This window comes from Camelus bactrianus, chromosome 5 (assembly GCF_048773025.1).
Source record: "Camelus bactrianus isolate YW-2024 breed Bactrian camel chromosome 5, ASM4877302v1, whole genome shotgun sequence".
Taxonomy (NCBI): domain Eukaryota; kingdom Metazoa; phylum Chordata; class Mammalia; order Artiodactyla; family Camelidae; genus Camelus; species Camelus bactrianus.
In genome coordinates, this window is record NC_133543.1 from 76,755,557 (window position 1) to 76,779,428 (window position 23,872).

The 23,872-nt window shown below is 35.4% G+C and overlaps 1 protein-coding gene across 14 annotated transcripts in view; it reads right to left on the reverse strand.

Annotated features, from left to right (window-relative positions):
* The window catches only part of ABI2 (abl interactor 2), a 110,290-nt gene that overhangs the window by 15,212 nt on the left and 71,206 nt on the right, over window positions 1-23,872 (reverse strand). For 4 of the 14 annotated variants that reach the window (XM_074364144.1, XM_074364134.1, XM_074364139.1 and 1 more), the window contains exons 4-8: window positions 16,073-16,170; window positions 11,935-12,081; window positions 11,096-11,220; window positions 6,444-6,602; window positions 580-666 (exon numbers count right to left, since the gene is read on the reverse strand). In XM_074364144.1, the coding sequence (XP_074220245.1) occupies window positions 580-666; window positions 6,444-6,602; window positions 11,096-11,220; window positions 11,935-12,081; window positions 16,073-16,170 (616 nt within the window). Of the gene's footprint in view, window positions 1-579; window positions 667-6,443; window positions 6,603-9,878; window positions 10,062-11,095; window positions 11,221-11,934; window positions 12,082-16,072; window positions 16,171-23,872 lie in introns of all 14 variants that reach the window. The other 10 variants (XM_074364141.1, XM_074364140.1, XM_074364146.1 and 7 more) reach the window with 7 other exon arrangements.

A 23,872-nucleotide genomic window follows, 5' to 3' on the forward strand; every position in this document is an offset into this window, starting at 1 on the left:
TTTTGAGCTTTCTTAGTGCTTCCCTAGGGAAAAACTCAGTGTGTCAATAAAATTGGTCATCTGCTCCTGCATAGCTCAACACCAGACCGCAGGCCAATGTAAATACACTGCCAATCTACAAGGCCTCCCGGGAGACAGACTGGCAATTTGTCCCAGAGGACGTACCATGGCATGGCCATTTTTATACCTCAAATCAGGACTAAAAGAAGATTCCCAGGACAGCCATAAAACCCTAAAACTCCAGTGACAGACTACTAATTGTCTGAGCAATCCAGAGAGAAAGATGGGCTATCTGGTGATTAAAGAGCATCTCCTCAATTAAACGTGCCCTTTCTTTTCACTGGTGCCTTATTTTAATACTCATTTGTCTTATCTTCACTATCGGATTTTAAGTTGTTTGAAAGCACAAAACTCCATCTTAATTATTTTATCACCCATACTAGCTGCTCATGTAGCCACCTGTTCATAATATTCAAATGTCTGAAGTATCAGTGAATGAATGACTATTCAGCCAATCATACATAAATGACATTTTATGCCTATAATCTGAACTACAGTGTAAAGAAGACATAAACTTACTATTTTCTTGGACTCTGGCCACAAATCCCATTAAAGGTAACTGAGGAGTTACCTGTAGGATGGAGGGAGGAGGAGGAGCAAGAGATACTGCAAAAACAAAAAAGTTGTGGAGGATAAGGGGTAAGGGCGAGTTACATTAAAGGAAAGGATAACACAATAAAACAAACATATAAGGAGGGAAACCACTATGCATAAACATTTTACAAGCTATTTAAGGATCATCTTTTGAGGGGTAACTCATTAACACACAAAACAAAGTATTAGGGGAGTTTCAAGGAAGTTCAAACAAATTACAACAGAAAGCATTCATTATATACAAATCTATTCTAATATATAATGGCAAATTGATCTTTTTATATCAATAACATGTCTTCTCAAAGAAAGAATAACTTCAGATTACCATGAATAATTTGGTTTTCTGAATTTTACCTTGAAGGTTACAAGTTTAAATGTCCACCAATACAAGGGAAAAAAAACCATAACATGCCAACATTCTAATTTTACACTTTTCATCACTTCATTAAATGAGCAAAATTAATTGGTTCTTCAGTCATTAATTGAACAAATATTTACTGACTTCCTATTAAGTGGCAAGCTCTCTGCTAGGGGACCAATATCAAAACAATCCTAAGAGTCAGGCCTGTGTCTTTACAGTTTTTCACAATCCTAATTCATACCACCAATGCCAGGTACATTTTCTCCCTCACCCTACAGAAAAATGCTGGCCTCATTCAAATCATCCTCCTCTCCCCCAAAGGTGTCTTTCCATCTATCTCAAACACCTAGCACTAGTGAGCCTTCAACAAACGTTTATGTATGTAAATACACAAATAAGCCAGGTACATGCCAAACAACTTCCCAAGATTAACACTACAGTGTTTCCTTTAGAATGGGTATACGGTACACAGTATGGTACGTAGAGAGAGAACACCTCTATTAGTTTCAAATCACAGCTAAGACTAATAAAACTACAAAGATGCCTCGAGATCACATTCTAGTTGAAACAGAAAACAAAATAACAACCTTAACCCAAGAATATTTGTAGCAATTCACTGCAGGTGGTGGTAGAAGGGCAGGGGTGATGGTATGGTGTCATGGTGATGGGGGAGAGGGGTTTAGGTTAGGATTGGAGTGGGGGCTACATAGAAATGACCTCTATGAGGTACCTGAAGAAAAGGAGGTCAACAAGCAGACAAGGGTTGAGAAAGACAAGTTGAGAACCAAGTGAGAGGCAAAGTATAACAGCGTGTAACAGTTCACAGGACCAGAAATATTTCCATACGGCTGGCATAAAATGCCCCCGAGAGAAAGTACAAAACCTGGAAAGGTGAGTGGGTGGATATGAAATAGGGAAGGAGCTTATATGTTAAGTGAAAGAGTGCTCAGTGGAAACAGCTTGGACTTTAAAGCCATCTAGCATCAAATACCAGATTCACCATTTCCTTGCCATTGGAACAGCAAGTTATTTAACTTTTTTTGAGCCTAATCCATAAAAGTGATATGAAAGAGATTATACAACCTACTTTACAGGGAGACTGAAAATATTTTTTTTAACATATGCAGAAAGCGTAACCCAGGGTCTGGCACACAAAAATGAAAGCAGTAGCAACAAAAAGGAAAGGAGAGAACTTAGTAACAGTGTAGGAAAAAGAGTATTTGTAACTAAGGATTTAGCTAACACATGAGGGAGAAAACAGCTGAAGATATTCTTAGATTTCTGTCCTTCCTAACTATGAAGGTAGCGGTGCCATTAACCGCGTTAACTTTGGTAGGTAGTACGGGGAATGAAATGGGTTGGTGAGTGGGAGGGTCAGGGAGAGATGATGACATGATACATGAGATGCATAAAAGCGACTCAAGCATAAATGTGGGAGGCAGCTAGAAAGCTTGGGTTGAATCTGTGAGAAAAATCAAGTAGAGAGTTAGTAGTGATCAGCAGAGATAATGAGATAATAGTGGTGCCATGGGTAAGTGCAGGAAGAACATACACACACAATATACAGACAAGAAAGAGGTCAACAGATAATCCTGAAGAATGTCTAAAATTTAAGGGACAGAGTCATAGAACCCTAGAAATGGTACCTTCCTTTCAACGATACCTTTTGGTTAGGTTTTTCTGTAAAGTCATACTTCTCGGTAGTAAACCCTAAAACTGTATGTCTGTCTCCCACACTCTCAGAGGCCTGGAACAACTGCTGATATGTTCACAATACCCTGTGTTTCCAAACTTGGGTTAAGAGGAAGACACAATGAACAGAGAAAGCAGCAGAGACAAAGCAGGTAAAACTGAGAAATAGCAGCAGACAGCAAAAGCACTTAGAAAAGTGGAGATGAGATGTATGTTCATATCTTAGTAAGATGAAATGTTCCTCTTCTGTTAGCACCCATCCCAACCTCATCTGTAATAGAAATAAAGGAAATTTCCCACTTCAGTCATTGTTTTCAATCCAAATTGAAAAAAAAGACCTCCTAGTACTCAGCTAAAACAGAAATGATTAGGTCCTTAACTTAAAAGTCTTTTTGTAGGTAGAGTTTATTACTTTTTAAATGAATATACACATTTTATTTCTTTTCTAGTTTTGAAAGTGAATATCTGAAACCACAGTGGTTTTAAGAGGTTCACCAAGAGCAACGCAGGTAAAAACCAATCCTGAATCTTCCTTAAACAGAATTACTTTATAACAAAACAAGCTAGATTATTCTCAAAGCCATTTCAAGGCATGTTCAAAAATTCAGTTCCAAATGGGGTTTACAAAGGCTGCCTCAAATTCTACATCTTTTGCCCAGGGCAAACTTTTAACTTGATGGTCCAAACTGATTTACTTATCACAGAATTTTCTTTCTGGTCAGCAAGGTTTCATCAGAACTCCTGTGAACTAGAAGATTCTACTTTAGACTAGATTTATCATCCTTAGAGCTGAATTAAATATGAACTATTTTAGGAGAATTTAAACAGGATTTTGACGTGAAGAACTGTCTGCAATACTCAGTTCCAGTCCTATATATCTCATCAGAATACTGGTGTAGAAAACAGGCAAGAGCAGAAAGTAACTCAACCTGTTTCCATCCCATTTAGCTATGATAATTCCTCACATGACAGAAACTTTCCCTATAATCACCAAGGTCTCCCAACTTAGATTCAGTAACATTATGTTCACACTACACAATAATGAAGTTAATGTGAAGAGGGGATTCATTTATGTCCTGATCAAAGTGATCCTTCATTAATGTGTTTCTGAAATAATCTCATTAGAAATAATTATTGTATCCCTAGGGCTTGGCACCAGACACCAGGTGTTCCCTATTTTAACTCCTATGTTAACAACGCCATTTCAAACTCAGACCCCACATACTAACAGTGCTGCTAGCCTTAGATCTCACAGAAAACTGTGCTGAATTTACATTCACATGGATCCCAGCCTGCTAGCTCACTTCTTCAAAAGCACAAATCCATGTTGAGCCTCCAATGGTAAAAAATATGCAAATAAAACACACATCTGGGATCATTTTGTATTAAATCAGGGAATTAGCAACTTGAGAAAGCACAACAAATTTTCTCATTTTAAATATGAAAAAACGAGAACCATTTTAAGACCAGCGGGACTAATACAAGAGAGTTACATAATAATCTAAAGCAAATAAAATGAAGGTGCATCATAGCCTTAAAATACTGGTTTATAAAACAGATCTTTTCAAAGAACATAATTTGTTAAAAAAATTTTTTAGTTTAGAAAAAGCACTCTGATTATTAAGCTAACAAAGTTGTAGTCACTCTCTTTAATCAGTTACCAAATCTTGGAGAAAAACGGCAGAACTTAATCAACAGAAGTACATAAAAACAAACTAAATTGCCTCACACATTATGCTGATGGCTCAAAAATCTCAACTCATTTTATACCTCCCATAACTGTGGAAAACACTTTCATTAAAATCATTCCAAAGAGTAGACTGTTCTTCTACTTTAACATATACTTTCAAGTATGTTAAAATCAGATTTACAAAGTATTAAAATATGCATTTAAAATACATGTGCTTAAACAGCCTTCAGATAAATTCCACCAACAGGGTTCTCATAAGACCAATATTTTGTTATGTACATGTACACACACAGCATGAAATATCTTTGTATATACTTTCTGAATATAATGTGCACTTGGTCCCAAGCTGTAACAATGAAGCATCATTTCAGCTCCACTATGTAATCAGTCCATGTTGGACACCATTCTTTCAAAACTCTATGCAAGGATGAGGAAGGGCATAAGGACCATAAGCAACAGCTATTTATAGATTTCCAAGAGGGTCAGGGGAGAGCTTATCTTCAGCAGAACTACAAAACAGGCTATATCTAACAAATTAAAATTTAAAAATGAATTACACATTTAGGTACAAAATAGCACCTGTACAAATAGGGGTTTGGAACACCTGATTCAAAAGTAGAATGTACAAGAAGACATGTATATTTGTCAAAATGAAGCTCAAAATGATTTTAAAAGAATGGCACACCCCAAATCACTGTGATGAAAGACAGCAGTGAAAGAAGTATATTTCAGCTAAGGCAGACGGTAAGCACACTACAGTATACACTGGCTAGACTATAAATATGGCATTTAATTTACACGAAGGACCCGAAACAGTGAAGGCATCTGAGTAAAAGAACAAGGGATTCATTCCACATTCAGCAGTTACTGAGCACTATTCCCAGGACGTAACAGATGAAAAACTGACAAGGTCTCAGGTTCTTCTGCACTTTACGTTACAACATGGGCATCCTCCACCCCACCTCTCCTACCCTAGGGAGGGTGAGAGAAAGATTTTTTACATCTGAAGTAGGAAGGATAGTACAAAAGAAATAACATGGAACTTAGAGCCAGATGACCTAAGTTCAAATCCTAACTTGACTATCACCTCAGCCTGTTTCCTCACCTGTAAAATACAGATGAAAATAATCACGTGATAATAAGAAACAAATGAGATTAAAAAAAAAAATACAAAAGCATTCTTTAAACTCCGTTTATGTGAGAGGAGGAACAAATTTCTTCTGCAAGACTTCAAAAGATGTAACAAGGTTTCACCAAAAAGTAGAAGAGCCAGTAGACAGATTTCAGCTCCATGCAGTTCAGGGCTTATCCAGGACGGAACGGGCCGTCCCCTTATATTAGAGGTGAGCATACACGGACTTGCTGGCTCTCGGCAAAAATCCAGGAAAACACAGTAAGTTGACACACCACGCCCACAGCAGTCACAGAGTATAATATTTGCTCTTACCCTCTCTGGGGAAGAAGCAAAACAAATGATTATGTTTAGTATTAAATATATGCCAGATTAGCTTTTCTGTATGCATGATGCTGCTGAAAGATAACTGTGACATCTGGGTCAATCTGTCCAAGTCCCAGTTTTCTCGTCATAGGTTTGGCAGAAGAATTGAAAGAGACAGTGTAACTGCCTAACACAAAACCACTTCAAAAATGTCATCTCCCTTTTCCTTTGCCACTTATAAACTCTGTTCATGTGCAGTCAATTTTCATTATTTGCGACTCACAGAGCAAGGATATCTGATTAAAAAAGAAGATAATACTGTTCATCACAATATTATTTTTTTAAAAAACCAAATAATCACTAGCACATTCAAAAAGATTCTTTTCAGAAAAATTAAGTTCTACCATTTATACAGAAACCATGTGTTGATTTTTTTTTCAAAAAGAACCAGAAGATAAAGTATTAGCAATCTTCTGTTCATTCTTCCACTCATTCAAATGGTACTAACCACCTACCATGAACTAGTCATTTGCAATTAAAGGTTTTTTTCTTTGTAATTGAATATTTTTAAGTAGATATATTCCATAGATTGTAAAAGAAAATCTAACCTGGGTTCTGGCTATAAAAAGGTCCTCCATTCATCTGACTCTGAAGGCTTGTTTGTGAAGCTATGGAAGGAGGGCGTCTGTAGGGCAAGGAGCCCCCTATTGTTGGGGGGGTGTGGCGAGTGGCAGGTCTATTCATGCTGTAGAACTGGACAGGATGACCTGGAAAAGAGACAAAACACAAACTTGTCATTAAAAGAAAATTATCTCAGACAAGGAAATACTTTAGGTACAATTCCTGAATCTTAATAAGACTATTAAAAATAACAATGTTGAGCTAATTTAATTGCCATCTGACAAGTATTAATACAAAGTGACATTGCTCAGTTGACATTATATCAAAGTGCAAAAGCAGAAAAGTAGATAAATAAAATTATGATTAGGTTTGGAAAAGCTGTATCTAAATAGATTATTAATTAATATTATGAACTTATTCAATTGGTAATTTGACAGGGTTTCAAAAATAATCACAATTGAAATTTATGGCTCACTTCCTCCCCTAAAACATTAGCCATTAAACACTGAAAACTAAACTCAACAAGGATAAAGCAGAAGAAAAAATCTTTGACAGTCTTATGCCAAAATAATAACAATAATAATAATAGTGGTAAATTTAAGGCAGCAAAGCAATTTGGTTAAAGGAAATCATACAATATTTCAGCAAAAGGTCCAGTGACATAACTCCAAATCAAACACATCTTTGTTTAATCAAAAATATCTTCCTCTAAAGCTAGACTATTTTGTCCTAAAATTAGAGTTTAAGAAATTTACAATTATGAAAAAAAGCTGATAGAAGTAGATCAAAATATATCTCATTTTTAGTATCATCCTGAACCTGTACATATGTATCAGCAATTTCATAATATCTTACTCTCTGAACATACTTCAATAGAGAATGCCAACTGAAGACACCCTTTTCCCAATTCATTCAATTGCCTAATACAATCCAGTTCCTAAATTTTATCTTCACTCCACTCCTACTTCAAATTATTGGTCTGTCCGTCTGTCTGTTACAGACCAAGTACTAGAGCACCCATGAGACAGCAGGCAAGCAAAAGGGGGAAGAGGGGAGGGGAGGAGGGAGAAGAGTGAAGGAGAGAAGAGGGGGAGGAAAGAGACCGGTGAGAAGAAAAAGGGAAGAGGGGAGAGGAAAGGAGAAAGGACAAGGGAAGAAGGGAGAGGAAGAGGCAGAAAAGAAAAGCACTTGACAATTCCTCAACTTTTCCATGACTGTGAAATTTTACATGATTAAAATCGATCTTTCACGAACTCCTTAAATGTATCAAACTTGGATTCACATGGATACTCACATAAAGAATGTTACAAAAGCACTCAAGAGCTGCTATAGGATTTAATCTTCATACATTTGACAGTATCAAAACCTAAAACTCAATTCTGTTGTATAAAAATCTTTAGTCAAGCTTAAACATAATCCACTGTCAAGTCTATGTAACCATGATAAAAATGTAAAAAGCACATAAACTAATAAACTATTATTTAAAAGATATATTTTGTCATTTGAATCACCAGATACCACATTATTGGCATTTTAGGAATTAATCTGTAACACACTAATACAAGCCTAGAACCACCAAGTTTAAAACTCTGATAATTAAGAGTATTATGAATTTTATATAGTTAGAGTCAGTCTAAAATCTCCCATGTTATAAGCCCTCAGCCATCCAAAGACATTACATAATACTCTATTCACACCATTAGGGGGCATTTATTTTGCTTTGAGTTGAGAAACAAAACTATAGTTTAATTCTCATAACTATCATACTATTGTAACTATCATACAAGTTGTAAATTATCATTACTATAAAAACTTTAGAAACTTCTAGAAGAAAACAGGACAAGTATTTTTGACCTTGTGTAAATTTGTAAATATGACACCAAAAGCACGATCATAAAAGAAAAAAAAAAGCAATGAACAAGATTTAATTGAAATGAAAAACTTCTGTTCTTTAGAAGATATTAAGAGAATGAAGAGATAAGTCACAAAATGGAAGAAGATACTTGCAAATCACATAATTAATAAAAGGCTTGTACACAGAATATAAAAGAACAACCCTATTAAAAAGGTATGTGGGGGGAAGCAAAAACATTTGAACAGACATTTCACCAAAGATAAACAGATGGCAAATAAGCACATGAAAAGATGTACTACATAATTATTCATTGGGGAAACGTCAATCAAAATCACAGGAGAAACTATTATACACCTATTAGAATGGCTAAATTTAAAAATTATATGTGATGACAATACCACATGCTAACAAGTATGCAGAGCAACTGGAAGTCTCACATACTGCTTGGTGGGTGTGCAAAATTTGTACAACCACTTTGGAAAACAATTTGGCAATTTCTTATAAAGTTAAGCATTCACTTACACAACCCCAGCAATCCTACTCCCCAGGTATCTACCCAAATGAAATGAAAGCCTACGCTCACACAGAAGTCTGCATGTGAAAGTACTTGGCTGTTTAAGTCATAATCACTCAAAGATGGAAATAATCCAAATGTCTCTCAGTTGGGAAAGGGATAAAGAACCTGAGGTAAATACATTCAACAGAACACCACTCAGTAATAAAAGAGAACAAAATAATGAAACATGCAACAATGGATAAATCTCAAATGTACTGGGCCAAAAAGCCAAACCCAAAAGGCTACATTATATATGCTTCCATTTACGATATCCTTACAACGGCAAAACTTTAGAGACCAAAACAAAACAAACAAACCACAAACAACAAACCAGATCAAGAAGTTGCCAGGAGCTAAGAGTGAAATAGAAGGAGACTGACTACAAAGGGGGCATGGAGGAAATCTGAGGATGACAGGACTGTTTGTTCTACACCTTGAGCATAGTTGTGGTTATATCACTGTATACATTCGTCAAAACTTGCAGAAATTCACACTGGAAAGGGTGAATTTTCCTGTATATAAATTATAAATTAATAAAAAGAAAAGTACTTTGTGATTCAAAGACACTACATAAAAGAGATTTATTGATATAAACTGTTAATACAGCATTTAACTTACTTTCTGTTAAAAAAAAAGAACTATAATTATTTACTCATGTAACAAATGTTTATTCACTGCAGACTAGGAACCAGCACATTTTAATTACTAAAATGCTGGCTCTACGTGGAAGTGATTTGTCTTTTCTGGGCCTACAACTAGTTCTAGTAAATAAAACTCAAGCAATTAAAAAATGTTTATCTGTGTTACCCTATTAGAATAATCAGCAACTGTACCATGATTGCCTCAGGAAATTCTACTCTTTGGTCACATGCCATTTTCTAGTTAGTACATTATTCTTCAAATTTCTGTGTTATACAAACTACAAACGGAACAAACCGTAAAGCCAGAGTTCCAGGTGAGAGAAAAGCCAGACGACTGGATCTGCCTGCCAAGGAATAGGCCCATACTCACCTGCAGGGGGAGTGGAGGAAACAACAGGGGGAGTTGGAGAAGTGAAGCCATCAGCCAGGGTCTGGGCACCCCCAGCGGCAGCGTCTGGGGCAGTGGAGGAAGGGACAGTAGCAGGAACAAGGGGGGCAGGGGCAGATGCAGAAGTAGCAGGAAGGGGAGGAGTACCAGCAGAGCCAGCAGGGGCTGAGGGGAAAGAGGAGTAAGAGGCAGCATTAATGAGGCAGTTCCAGTAGGCAGGATTAGAAAAGGCATTAGAGAACTTAATGGTAGATACTCAGTGCTTATCAACAACCAAAGAATAAATAGAAGAGAGTGTTAAAAAAAAAAAAAAAAAAGAAGAAGCTTATGTTAAAGGATTATTAGGTTTGCAGCAAATAATTCAAGACGCTAAGGGTAATGTACAGATTTCATTAAAACATTCCTTTTTATCTGAAGCCAAAACTCTGGAAGAAAAGTGCTCCCTTCATACTGTTATTTTTAACATAGCATTCTATAAATAGTATATAAACTGAAACTTAACACACTAGAAAATAGCAGTATTCTGTTTTGAATTATACAAATCAGAACATAAGCATATATTCCAGACATACATAACTTATCATATAAAGAATTTAGAAAAATACAAATCTCTTTTTCATGATTTTTTAAAAGGTATTATCTGTTAGTATAAGTAAATTACATATGTAATATTCCATCCTTGTATCTTTTGTGTCATGTTTTTAATACTAAATTTTAACCTTGTGTGTCCTCACATTAAACAAGTACATGTTTCTGTTTCAGAGCAAAGAGGGTAACGTTTAAGAGACTACTAAGTTTCAAGAGTCCACTAATTTTAACTGTCAAAATTATATCTATCCAATTCTCTGTTACCAATAAGATTCTCACACTGAGTCCCCACTGTGTCCAGAGGCGTGTACTGTCATAACACCAGCTGTAATTAAATATATAACTCATTCCAAGGTGGTACCTGAAACCTCAAAGCACCAATTAAACCACAGCACCAAAGACATAAACCAAGCAACAGAGAAGTATATAAACATAAACTTACAAATTGCTTGGTTAAAAATAACAAATGCATAAAGATTTCTCAACATTTACGGAGTCCTAAAGGAGAAAATTCCGGATTATGAAAATAATCTTACTGTATGTAATTGAGTCAGAAATTGAATTCAAATTCAGATAGGACAGATGAAGATGAAGCATAATTCATGTTTTACCTGGAAAGACACTGGGAGGAGAGGGCGTAGGAACAGCGATGGGAACTCCCACACTCCCGCTTCCGCTGTTCTCCCGGCTGCTGCTCCGGCTGCTGGGGTGGCTTCCTCCACTACTCCCGCTACTGCTGCAGAAATGAGAGCCCCCAAAACATAAGGATCTAGAAAGACATCACCAGCACTTTCCAAACTGTCTGAAATGAATACAGCTACAAAAAGATAATTCAAAACCCTCCACTTCAAATATGAATTTCTTAATAAAGTACGGGGAAAAGTTGAGTTCAAGAAACTTGTTTTGATCACCTTTTAATAAGCATGTATTTAGCAAGAAATTAAAAAGGAAAAAAGTCTCTGTAACTGATAAATGATGGGACTCAACACATAAAAACAGTATCACTTTCATTTATTCCAGTTTAATGGCTGTCTGAGTAAACTTCTTTTACAATAAAAAGTTTTCCTAAACAGATTATTTGATTAACTTTATTTGTAATGATATCATGATATACTACTTCATTATTGTGTGTAGTTTTTCATCTGTAAAGTTCCACCAAAAAACAACTTCAAATTTCCCATATCTGGTCCATAATTTTTTTTCAAGTCAATTGTAACTATTAATCTTATAGAGAAGTTTGCACTTTGAGATGTCTGTTCTTTTTTAGCTTCCTAACTGCTCAGAGTTGTGCCAGAACATGAGGAAAGAGAGATGGAATCAGATGAGATTTGGGGGAGGAGAGTGAGGAAAAGAACTTAGTGCTTGGAAAATGAGAGCGACTTAACTGAAGTTATCTGAACAAATTATGGTCCTAGGACCATCACATTTTGCGCTGAGGTAGAGAAAATACCTGTAAGTTCGATTTCTTTGATTCACAGAAGCTGTCCTCACAGGGCTCTGCTGCGAGGGAGCCATATTACGGGTTGGGCTAGGTACGTAATCATTTGGTACCACTGGAGGACGCACTGGCTCCAGTGTGCGATAGGGGGAGTGCCGCCTACAAAAAGAAGAGCGTATGTATTGTGTGATTAGCAAGTTTCGGCACAATAAATTCAGAGTTGCCAGTAGTGAAATACAATCTGTACTCAGAGATAGTAATGTGTGTTTTAATAAAACCCAGTTACCAATTTCAATCCTCCCCTAAGTATCACTTCTCCACCATTAGGGTTTTGATGCATACTATTATTTTTTAAGTCTCCAACCTCATTTTCCTGTGATAATGTAATTTTGTTCACTTATTCTGAGAGCATGAAGATTCTCCTAGTGGGTAAGCCAGTGTTTCCCAGACTCTGTTAGATGAGTTCAAATTATTTTAGTACCATGTCAAAGTCTCCCAACTGCACTGCATGAATGCACTAATTATCTTCCTCACCCCTCTCTCCCTAACCAAAAAAAGAAAAAAAGGCGGGGGGCGGTAAATAAATCTAGAATTTGGCTCCACAGCCCCCACACTGATGATCAATAACAACCATAACAATTCATTTCCCTTTCTATATAGGAAATACATAGAAAAAAAACTATATCCACACACAGAAATACAAAATTTAATCTCATCTCCTTCCATTCTCACTTCACATCCTCCTTCAGCTTTCACCTTGATTGCTCTTACCTCTTACCCTCCTCAGAGTTCAACACTTAAAAGGGAGAGAAGAAAAAAAGAGACCACCTATATCTTTCTACTTTATTTACTCTGAGTTATAAAGTACAAAACAGACTGGATTTCATTAACATACTTCCCTCTTTTTTGCAAAAAATTTTTTAAGAGAAGAGAATGAGAAAAGCAAGAAGAAATATGATAAGAACTAAGATGCACACTGGAACATTAGTGATTATTAAGTTAGTTCTCATCTTTAACTTTCAATTTCTTTATGACAATGATAAATACTCAACTGGCATGAAACTGATAACCCTGTAGATGAGATCCTCGTCTTTAAAAAAATAAAAACTGGATCTCAAGATGTGAAAATTAAAGAGCTTTCTTTTCCTAAAAAGATGTTACTCATTTGACTTATGTATTTCTCAATAATTCACTACCCAAAAAGCTCCCAAGGTTCTTTTAAATACTGTTCTCCTGGGCCACCCAAGTTTTGGCTCATTGATTTGGGATGAAATCATGAGCTGTCAACTCTACTACCTTCTTGCATAAACAAATACACACATTATTAAAAAATAAGTAAAGGGCATGAGATGAGGTATTGGGTTAAAGAAGGAAAAAGGAATGTTAGGACCTTGGATTTAAAATGCTAAAAAGAAGTTCAGGTATCTCTGAAATTATCAAGTATACATAAAACACAATAAAATGAGAAACTGATTAATTTCCAAACATCTGACTTCCAGACTGTTTTTCCCAGACAATAAAAATGTTCTATTTCAACCAAGAAAAAAAATCCTTTGCTGATTGAGAGCTATACCATGAAGGCAATGATAAAAACAAGGTAAAAAACTAAGGGCAGAAAACAAAACATGGTGGTTAGGCAAAGACTGAAAAAGCCAGGCTGTGACCATAAACTGTGTGGCGGTGCTCAGCCTCGCTGGTCTCCAAGGATCCTGCAGAGTCCTTGCTAATACACAACAAAAACAAATACTAGTACATGAGTAAATCTTCAAAATTTGAGAGCAACAGAAAATTTTATTTTACTAGAGACTAGAGTGGGTTATCTTGCTAATAATCTTGATTCAAAACCTAACAAATCCAGTAGATATTGTATGTGACAAAAATGTAGACATTCCACAGGAAAATAAAACAAATACTTCTTCTTGACTTGGTCCTCTACTCTTAACCCTGTACAATTATATTCTACCACGTCATCTACCTCCTATTCTGAAGTGTAAATCTTATTTAATCTACTAGATTCTTTCCTCTCTAAGTAGACTTTCTTTGTCCACCCCAAATAAAACCATCCCAATTCCTGGCTGGAATTCATTTTTATTCTTTTGATTCCTACTGTCCTAACTATAATTCCTCTTTCAACATTATCTTCCTTTGCTTGATCAGGTTGTTTTTCTGTTTGGGGTTTTTTGGTGTTTTTTGGTGAGGGGGCCAAAAAACAAGATTGCCAATTAAAAACTTTTAAGCATATATTGCAAAGCCAATGATAGTCAAAGCATTTGTCTTTGTCTTACACATTTTTTAAAAATCCAATTCATAGTATAGTGACTCTGAAAAGTTGACAGAGGACAAATATTACCCCCTTTTACAGATGAAAAAACTGAATTGCTAAGAGGCTGACTATGCAAGACCACAGAGCGGGAGCAGAGCTGGACCACGATTTTAGCCACATTATGCCCACCTGATCACAAATCTTGATCATGATAAACCAAGTTTTTATACTGTGATGTTATGAAAGAAAAAAGTTAAGCTTTTCCATTAATCGACCATTTCTGCCAAAGTCACATCCAGAGCCCAAGTCTACAGACCAAATGAAAGTGCAATATTCTCATAAAAACACAAGATAAACAGAATTTTGTCATCGACATTGTGTTTTCTTCAGGGGACTAGTCTGAATAAGAAAAATCGACTATAATACAAAAGGCTAAGAACTTTCTGAAAACAGGAATTAGAGTGCAATTTATAATAAATTATGAACTTGGGCTAGGATTTTACCTCAAATTTAAAAATAGAAAAATGATTTCTAAGCAAAATCTTTTTAAAGTGTAAAGCAAAGGAATGGAAACTATAAACAAGACAAAAAGACAACCTACAGAATGGGAGAAAATATTTGCAAATGATGCAACCAACAAGAGCTTAATTCCCAAAATACACAAACAGTTCATACAATTTAAAATCAAAATCACAAACAACCCAATTAAAAAATGGGCAGAAGACCTTAATAGACATTTCTCCAGAGAAGACATACAGATGGCCAGTAGGCACATGAAGGGATGCTCAGCACTGCTAACTATCAGAGAAATGTAAATCAAAACCACAGTGAGGTATCATCTCACATTGGTCAGAATGGCCATCATTTAAAAGTCTACAAATAATAAATGCTGGAGAGGGTGTGGATAAAAGCAAGCCCTCCTACACTATTGGTGGAATGTAAACTGGTGCAGCCACTATGGAGGACAATATGGAGGTTCCTTAAAAAACTAAAAACATAATAACCATATGATCCAACAATCCCAGTCCTGGGCATATATCCAGAGGAAATTCTAATTCAAAAAGATACATGACTCTAATGTTCATAGTAGCACTATTTACAATAGCCAAGACATGGAAGTAACCTAAATGTCCACCGACAGATGAATGGATAAAGAAGATGTAGTATATACATACAATGGAATATTACTCAGTCATAAAAAAGAATGAAATAATGCCATTTGCAGCAACATGGATGGACCCAGAGATTATCACATTAAGTGAAGTCCAACAGAGAAAGATAAATATCATATGATAACACTTATATGTGGACTCTAAAAAAAAAAAGATACACATGATCTTACTTACAAACCAGAAATTGACTCACAGACATAGAAAACAATCTGTTACCAAAGGAAAAGGGAGTTGGGAGGGATAAATTAGGAATTTGGGATTAACAGATACATACTACTATATATAAAATAGATAAACAACAAGGACCTACTATATAGCACATACTGTATAAGACATTCAATATCTTATAATAACTTATAATGGAAGAGAATCTGAAAAATATACATATGTATAAATATATACAACTGAATCACTTTGCTGTACACCTGAAACTAACACAAAATTATAAATCAACTTTTACTTCATTAAAAAAATTTTTTCTTAAACAGTAGCAGGAGGGAAATAAATAAATAAAGAAACAGATGTGAAAAATTAAAAATAAAGTGTAAAGATGTTTCCCAGAAAAAGGGAAAGTTACACACACAAAAAAAGATAATCCGAGGAAGAAAATGTTCTCTTTTCAAGTATTTAAAAATAGTTTAAACATATGTAGTGCTTAGTTTTCACACAACACTACATGAAATGGTTTTCAATTATTACTTAGTTACATACTCACCCAAGCGTCCCTTTCCCTGACATGGGGGGACTGGGGGGTTTCTGAGTTGGAGGTGTTGTACGCGGTAGCCCACCCATCTTCATATTCTGGGTACTCACCTAAAAAAATTTTGAGGAAAACTCAATTTAACTCGTATGCAGTGAAATAAAGTGGCACTTTCGGGAAATAACATTATGCTATTTAACAAAGGAGGGGAAGGTTTAAGTAGGAAAAAAAATTAGAGGCCATGCATTTCATATGCAATTTCTATTCTACTATTATTCTACAGTTGTACTCAAAGGACTCTTCCTAACGTGAGGTTTTCAAATGATTAAAAACTCGTATGCAAAGACTTATTTGCCATTAGGCCATCACACCAACAGATCACTGGTTAGACTATTTCGTACTACATTCAACTGAAATGAAATAGGTTAACTACAGAAACTTTAGTTTTAATAAAGAGTAACTCAATCAGAAACAATAATGCCTTTAAGCAATTCCTTGTTTTTTAGATATTAAGTATATCATAAAAAAATCAAATACATGTTTCTCAAATAAAGTATGCAACTATAGTTTTGATCCATTTTAAGTAGAGAATATAAAATAAAGTTAAATCATATACAGAGAAAATTTTCATTTTTTAAAATTGTGGATCAGCCTTACAATTCAGATTTCTTTAATGTTCTCTTATGAAGGAATTACCTACCTGAAAACTGCCAGAAGTTAAGGCATGTTCCTAAACATCTGAGCCAGAAAGGCAGGGCTGAGATATCCCATTCAACTGTGAGCAGCACAGTGGCCAATGGCAATGTCCAAATAGTTGCAGTGTGAAAAGACCCATTCAGGCCCCAAATGAAGATAAAGATGTAACAGTCCTAAGTCAGAGCTAGGACATGATTCCTCACTATTCTATCCCAAATTGAAAATGCAAGTGTGGGAAAGTTGGGTGATCTGGAAACAATGGATGCCACCAAAAGAGTATGTCAGCACTTACATAGAAAGCCCTAGAAATCTGGATAGCTTGAAGATTAAGAGAAGTTATTCACAAATATAGTTTAAATGCAATCTCAAGTTGTCTGAGATTACCAATGGGTTGAAGTTAATAATGTTCATCATATAGGCTCATACCTAACCCTATTTTAAGCCCTTAATATTCTGGATTGTCAAACACTTCAAAAAAAGAGCTTAACTTTTCTAATAAGAATATGTCCAGAATATTCAAATCATACTTATAAAATGAAACTTCTGAAATCAGAATACATATGATCAAAATTTTAAAATATAAATTTTAAGAAAACAAATCATAATTACGTGCAGAGTACTGAGACTGTCAAAATTAACTCTGGCTTAAATGGAGTATTTAAAAATCCTAAAACACTACTTGTTATCTGAATAGGCAAGAAATAACATATCAAGAAACAAACTCTTCAAATGAATAGCCCAGTGAAAAAGTTGTGTGTGATGTTAAAACAATCTTTAATGACAAATGATACCTTTGAAATGTCAATATTTGTAAAGTTAAGCATTTATCTGTAATCCTTTTGTTATTGCTTTTAAACAATAAATATAAAAGAAACTAGTTATCAAGGAAGAATAAAGATTAACTTAACCTTGCTCTCCCCCTCATTAATAAACAGAGGGTACACTAATTGTATCTTAAAATGAAAATGCCAGAAGAGGTTTTTAAAAAGTTAACCCATATTTGGGGAAAATTTTAGGAGTAATATGACAAAATAACTAATAGCTTTTAAAAACTGTAAATCTTAATGTATGATAACAGAAGATTTTTTAAAGTAGTAACCAAAGTCCTTTAAGCTCAACCTTAAACAACATAAAATCCAAAGGTACTTTAAGTGATGAAGGAGAAGTAGGTGAGCCAAACACTGAACTACACCAATTTGCTAGAAACAGGAAGGAAAAAGGAGCAGGGATAGAAAAGGAGTAAAAGAGAATTTTATTCTATACATGGAACAGCTAAAATACTTGAAAATAGCTTTCCAACTTTGATTTGTTTAAGCTTTTGGTATGTAAGGTATTTTGTTTAAATTGCAGTATCTCCTCTGTAAGTCTTTTAATCTACCCCCAAATAATATAAAATAAATAATCTAAGTTAAAATCATTTCTATGCATAAAATCTGACACATTTTATGACTTACAGAATCAAATGATTGTGTGGTGCTTTTTTTTTTTTTTCGGTTAATGGGGTTTGCATGAGTAACTTAATTCACCTAAGTAACCAAACAGCTGCTGTGGAATGGCCAACTAGTCTGTAACTGCATACTTCACTGAAACTGTACTACCTGTATATCAAGCTAAAACAGTTTTCAATGTTTCTTCAAGGTAGCTCTCCCTGTGAAAAATGCTTCTGTGCTAAGTGAAGCAATGAATATGCCAGGCAGAATATAAATACTGCCATCAAATTTGAGGAAAAGGGAAGAGAACAGGAATAACTGCCAAACAGAACTTAATTTATCATAGATAAGATCTGTATTATAATTAAAGCTAAGAAACTGTATTTCAAATCTAAAATAATTTGGTAAAAAATTATTCACTGGATAGCCACCATGGTTCTAAAAACTACCTTGAGGGAAGTTACAGGGGGACACAACACCTCCTGAGAAGCAGCAAAACATAGGACTAAATTGTGCCTGTGGTGAGAGAGAGAGAGAGAGAGAGAGAGAGAGAGGGAGAGAGAGAGAGAGAGGGAGAGAGAGAGAGAGAGGGAGAGAGAGAGAGAACACACACCATAAACTCAGGACAAAGAAAACAAAGCAACACTGCACCCACTGCGTAACAGCAAATCCACATGAACATTTAAAAAACAAGCAAATGTAGACAAAACTATTATTGACTACCGGTATGCAGTTAATGGTCCTGAATCGTGAATGGAAGAGCTCATTATACTTTTCAAAGTTTTATTTGTGAACTGGAATGAAAACTTTGGTGACTGACTCCAACAGTAATTCAATTAATGTGGTATTTTTGATTCCATAGAGAGGAAAGTCATCTCTGGGAGCTAAGTGAAGCAGGTTTTTAGGCACACGGATGAACAGCAGGAAAGGTCCCTTTTCTTTTTCCCTACCAGAAAGGAATCCTCCAAGCAGAAGAAATATTCATTTAGGTGACGAAGGTTAATGCATAACCACAGCTCACTTTCCCACTGGTCTGCAGACTAAGAAATGCAGACAATACTGAAGGTAAGAGCAGCTCCTTTATGACCAAAGCGGCCTGCTCTCCCAAGCTTTGTAGCTCTCTGTAACTAGCACCAACCAATAAGGCCAATTATTTTACCTTAACATTGTTTCTAAAGTGCTCCTACCTTTCCTGCTCTATCTCTTTTTGGTACGTGCAATAACTGCTTGAACCTTGATATACAGTATCATGTACATCACACAGAATGTTCATTACAAATCTCAGTGCTTTCCAGTTCCCTGTGAACTTCGGTATTTCTTATAAAGCTGGCCGACCAGGTATCTCATAGAGCACATCACTTCTGCTATGAAGAAATCTCCCACTGACAGATGACCTGCTACAATGTAACAGTGGCAGACACATTGTAAAATGATACTCATGGTATATCTCTTATTTAAAACACCTAACACCAGACTACTGGCACTAAAGAACATGAAAAATAAGACGACACAAGTCTCTAAAATAATTTCTCTACTTTTAAGGAACTTACAATATACTAGAATAACTAAGACTCATATATTTAAAACAAAAAGGAATGTCTACAAACTATATAGAAACCCCCAAAAAAGAAATATCAGTGTGAGAAAAAAATAGCTACAGAAGGTTTCATAGTAAAAAATGCATGAGCTGGAGTGTTAAGTTTTAAAAAGAGCAAGATTTAAATGTCCTAACAGAAGAGGAACAGTATGTATAGGCTGTGTCTGGATGCAGCATAGTAAGGATGGGCAGAAGCTGTAGTTAAGCACGTCCAGGCTTTCATTCAACGTCAAGAATCATTCCCCATTAGTCCCATCCAGTGCATAATTCTCTGGCTTACTAGAGATCCCTATCCCTCCCCTCAGAGGATATATACTCCTACGTCAATTCTTAGGGCTAACAGGAAAAGGACCAGGAGATCCTCTGCAGGAAACCAAAGCTGAAATCAGGAATTCATGTATGAATTCAAGAGACTTTTAATAAGAGTTAGAAAGACAAAAAGCCTAAGGCACCAAGAGTCCTAAAAAAAATCCAATATAGCGATAAGGGAATAAGAGATTAGGAGGCATGGGGGAAGAACAGATAAAGAAGAAAAGAGGAATAAAAGATGGACAAACTTCTGCTTGATTTTGAAAATAGTTTCTGACTAGCTTTTGCCAAGAAATAATTGGTGGCTCAAGACGGGAACTAACAACGCAAACAGGAGTCTCCCAAAGGTCGCTGTAATTATGGATTTTTTCTTTCAAGTGTTATGTCAAATAAATGCTTAAGAGTGAAACCTCAGCTGTACCTGAAAGCTGGAAATGTGAAGGGCAATTTATCATCCTTCTGTAGGGAATGACACATACTTGTTAAAGATCACACGCGAGTGAAAAAGTTAGCCCCCCCCTTTTTAATACAGAGTTAAAGATCAAAATCCCAAGCAAAATTTTCAAAAGTGTTACATTCTTAATGTGTTAATTGTACAATACACCCCTAATTCTTCATCATTAATTATTTAGAATCTGCTTGCACAATGTTCAACTGAAATAAACACTACACTAACAGATCAGAAATCTTTATTTTTGATTAATGTAATTATTCAAAAAGTACTTAAGCTTAGCTTCATTAGTAACAACCTTACCACTTTCAACAGAAAAGTCTCTTTCAAATACATCAGTAACAAGGTCTTAAAACTTTGTTAATTATAAAGAGTGGGGAAGGGTACCCCAGTTTGAGACACATCCCACTTTTATATGGCCTTAGGTACATATTAAAATACTTCTAATATAGTATTCTATCCACTGGCTTTTTATGCCCTTTGTTATAAAAACATCACATTGTTTTCAAAGGTCTTATGAATTAAACTCTACAATTTCTCCCCAGTTGACTGAAGAAAAAACAATTAATCCAAATTTCAGATGAAAAGAACCATTAAACACAACCAGCACATGCTGTATAAAAGGTTAAAAATTCAAGTTTTAAGTATGGTGGTCTCTTCTGAGTCAAATTCCATGTGTCTGGTCCCGAAGTATGTATTTGTTTAGAATCTGTCTAAAAGGCTTCAAAAGTCTGACAGGAATGGGAACAAAGTTCATGAACCGCTGAGGTGAAAAATATAAGGAGACCTTTAGGGCACCTTATATAATCCACTAGTCTCCAAAAAAATCTCAGCTGGAAACCACTGAGCTAGTTTATTATTTGTAGTCCCTTCCAACTTAAACATTTTTTTCTTTAATTCCATTTTACCTTAAAATATTCAATTATTCCATCAATCACCCTTCTAAAATCACTAATTTTTTTCACCAGCATAAGAAGAGTAATGATTTGCTATATTCTGAATATTTTTTTCACTCTGCACTGTTTTGGTTCAACCAAAATTATTAACTATGTGTCACAAGTTTAGAGAGAAGACAGACATACTTACAAAGAAGAAAAGGAAGAAAGGAAAAACAGAAGATTGGCACATTCTAGCTTCTTATATGAACTCAGGGTACGCTTCTCACTCTGTCAACCCCATCCCAATGTAGCAGAAACAACTACATAGTGCCATAGCACCTAGGAATGGAGCTTTCTGGTGCAAAGATCAAAGATGTTGAGGAATCTTATTCAAGTGCAGTGTTTCCTTGTTAGACCCTTCTTTCTAGGAACCTCTAACTTCCCACTCACTCTGGCCTATCCCTCGCCTGGAACAGATCCTGAACCCAGGAAGGTAAAGAAAGAATCACAGTATGGTTTGGAGAAATGAGCAGGGGATAGTAGCTTAGGCAAGCTGGTCTAAACTTTAAGGGAAAATAATTAATCCAAATTTCTGTGTTTTTCCTTCAGTTAATGTTTCCATGTACGTCTATCACTTTGGAGGCTGACACATCAGTAGCCAAAATTTGAATACAGACTTTACAGGAAAAGAGCCAAGGGAGCCGCAAAGACTGCTTTTGGTCTAAATCTACTGACTTTACACAGAAGGGGCCTCCTCCCAACTCCACACGCTGCACTCACCCAGACTGGCCTGGAGCCAACACCCCTGTAACACATCAAGCACATTTGCCTGGGCTCTTCTGCTCACATCTCTCTACCATGACCTGTTGGCCGGGGTTAGCAGCTAGTTAATGATTCGGATCCGAGCCATGTCTTCTTGCTATCACTTTCTACACTGAAGACATGGCAAACAACAGAGTGCACAGTAAGAATATATATTAGAAAAGGAATTAGAGTTCAGCTAGGAAAAAATGAACAAAAAGGAAATGCAGGCTCAGTTTGCTGACAGTTTTAGTACCATTCTACCTGACAGTGAGGCGAGAATTCTACCACTGAACCACCAATGCATCCTCCTTTCTATCTGACAGACTTCTTGAAAATACTTGAATGTCTTTTCCCATTCATCCTTCAAAATATTAAAATGTTACTCAAATAACAAAAGGAGATATTATCTCTAATTCTTAACTTGTATTTTGTTAAACACTATCATGAGCTTTTGATGTTTTACATATAATTAATACTCAAATTGAAAACTCTTAAACTGAGTTTATAATGAAATATATCATTTAGATAGCAATTTGAATAAAAAGACTAATTTTATTTTTTTACAATAGACATGATACTGCAACTTAAAAAAAAACCGTAACACTGAATATTTTCCAATTTTCAATCTCTCTACACTTATCAAGAGTCAAGAGATAATGACATAGTGGCCACAAGGTGTATAATAAAGCACACCATTTATAGAATAAAAAGGCTATTACACAGGGGGAGGGTTAAATGAAGCACATTAGCAGCCCTCCAATCCGTAATAAAATTTCTACACTTAACAAAAATCCAGTTAATTTTATTTCATGACATTTTATGATAGGGTAATTCACATTTCAGTTTCACAAAATGTATTAACATTACAAAATGACCCATTCATTCAACCAATATTTACTCAGTGCCTAATGTGTGTCAGGCACTGTCATGACACACAGGATAGGGCAGTAAACAAAACTGACAAAAATATCTGCCCTCATGGAACATGATGACATACAAAGTTGCATGATAAAAATAAAATAAAATATAATAAAGGGGAATTTGTTGGTTTTAAAAGGCCAAGTGCCAAATATCTCTTCACTCCCCATATGTAATATTCTACATAAGAACAAAGAATGGAAATCCAGCCCTGGAATCTCTTACCTTAAATCTAAGCAACCACTTAATGCATAAATGGAGCAAATAAAAGAGGTAAGGGAGAAAAGCATTGAAAGGTTAGTTGGAACTTCAGGATGTGAAGAGAAAGGAAAAAAAACAAAAAACAAGTTAAGCATCCAGCATTAAAAAATAATGTTTCAGTAGATCATAGAAAGAGTGGTTAAAGCAGAATGTATCATGAATAGGAGTTTTTTTGATGAAATTATATAAGATACTTCTATTCAAAAACTTAACTTTATTAAAGAGTTCTTCAAATTAGTGACCCCTAAAAACTAAAAGTCCAAACAACGAAAGGGACTACAGAGTCCCTAAAGAACATTTACTTGAGGATTAAATAAGAATGGGGGATCACCGTTTTATTATATAAATGGGCAAGTACAAATATGATGTTTTATATTCTAAGTGCCTTTTTGTCATTAGATTCTGGCAGAATCCCAAAATCTTCTATTAACAGTTATTAGCCTTGAATAAATCTAAAAAGATTTTCCCAAG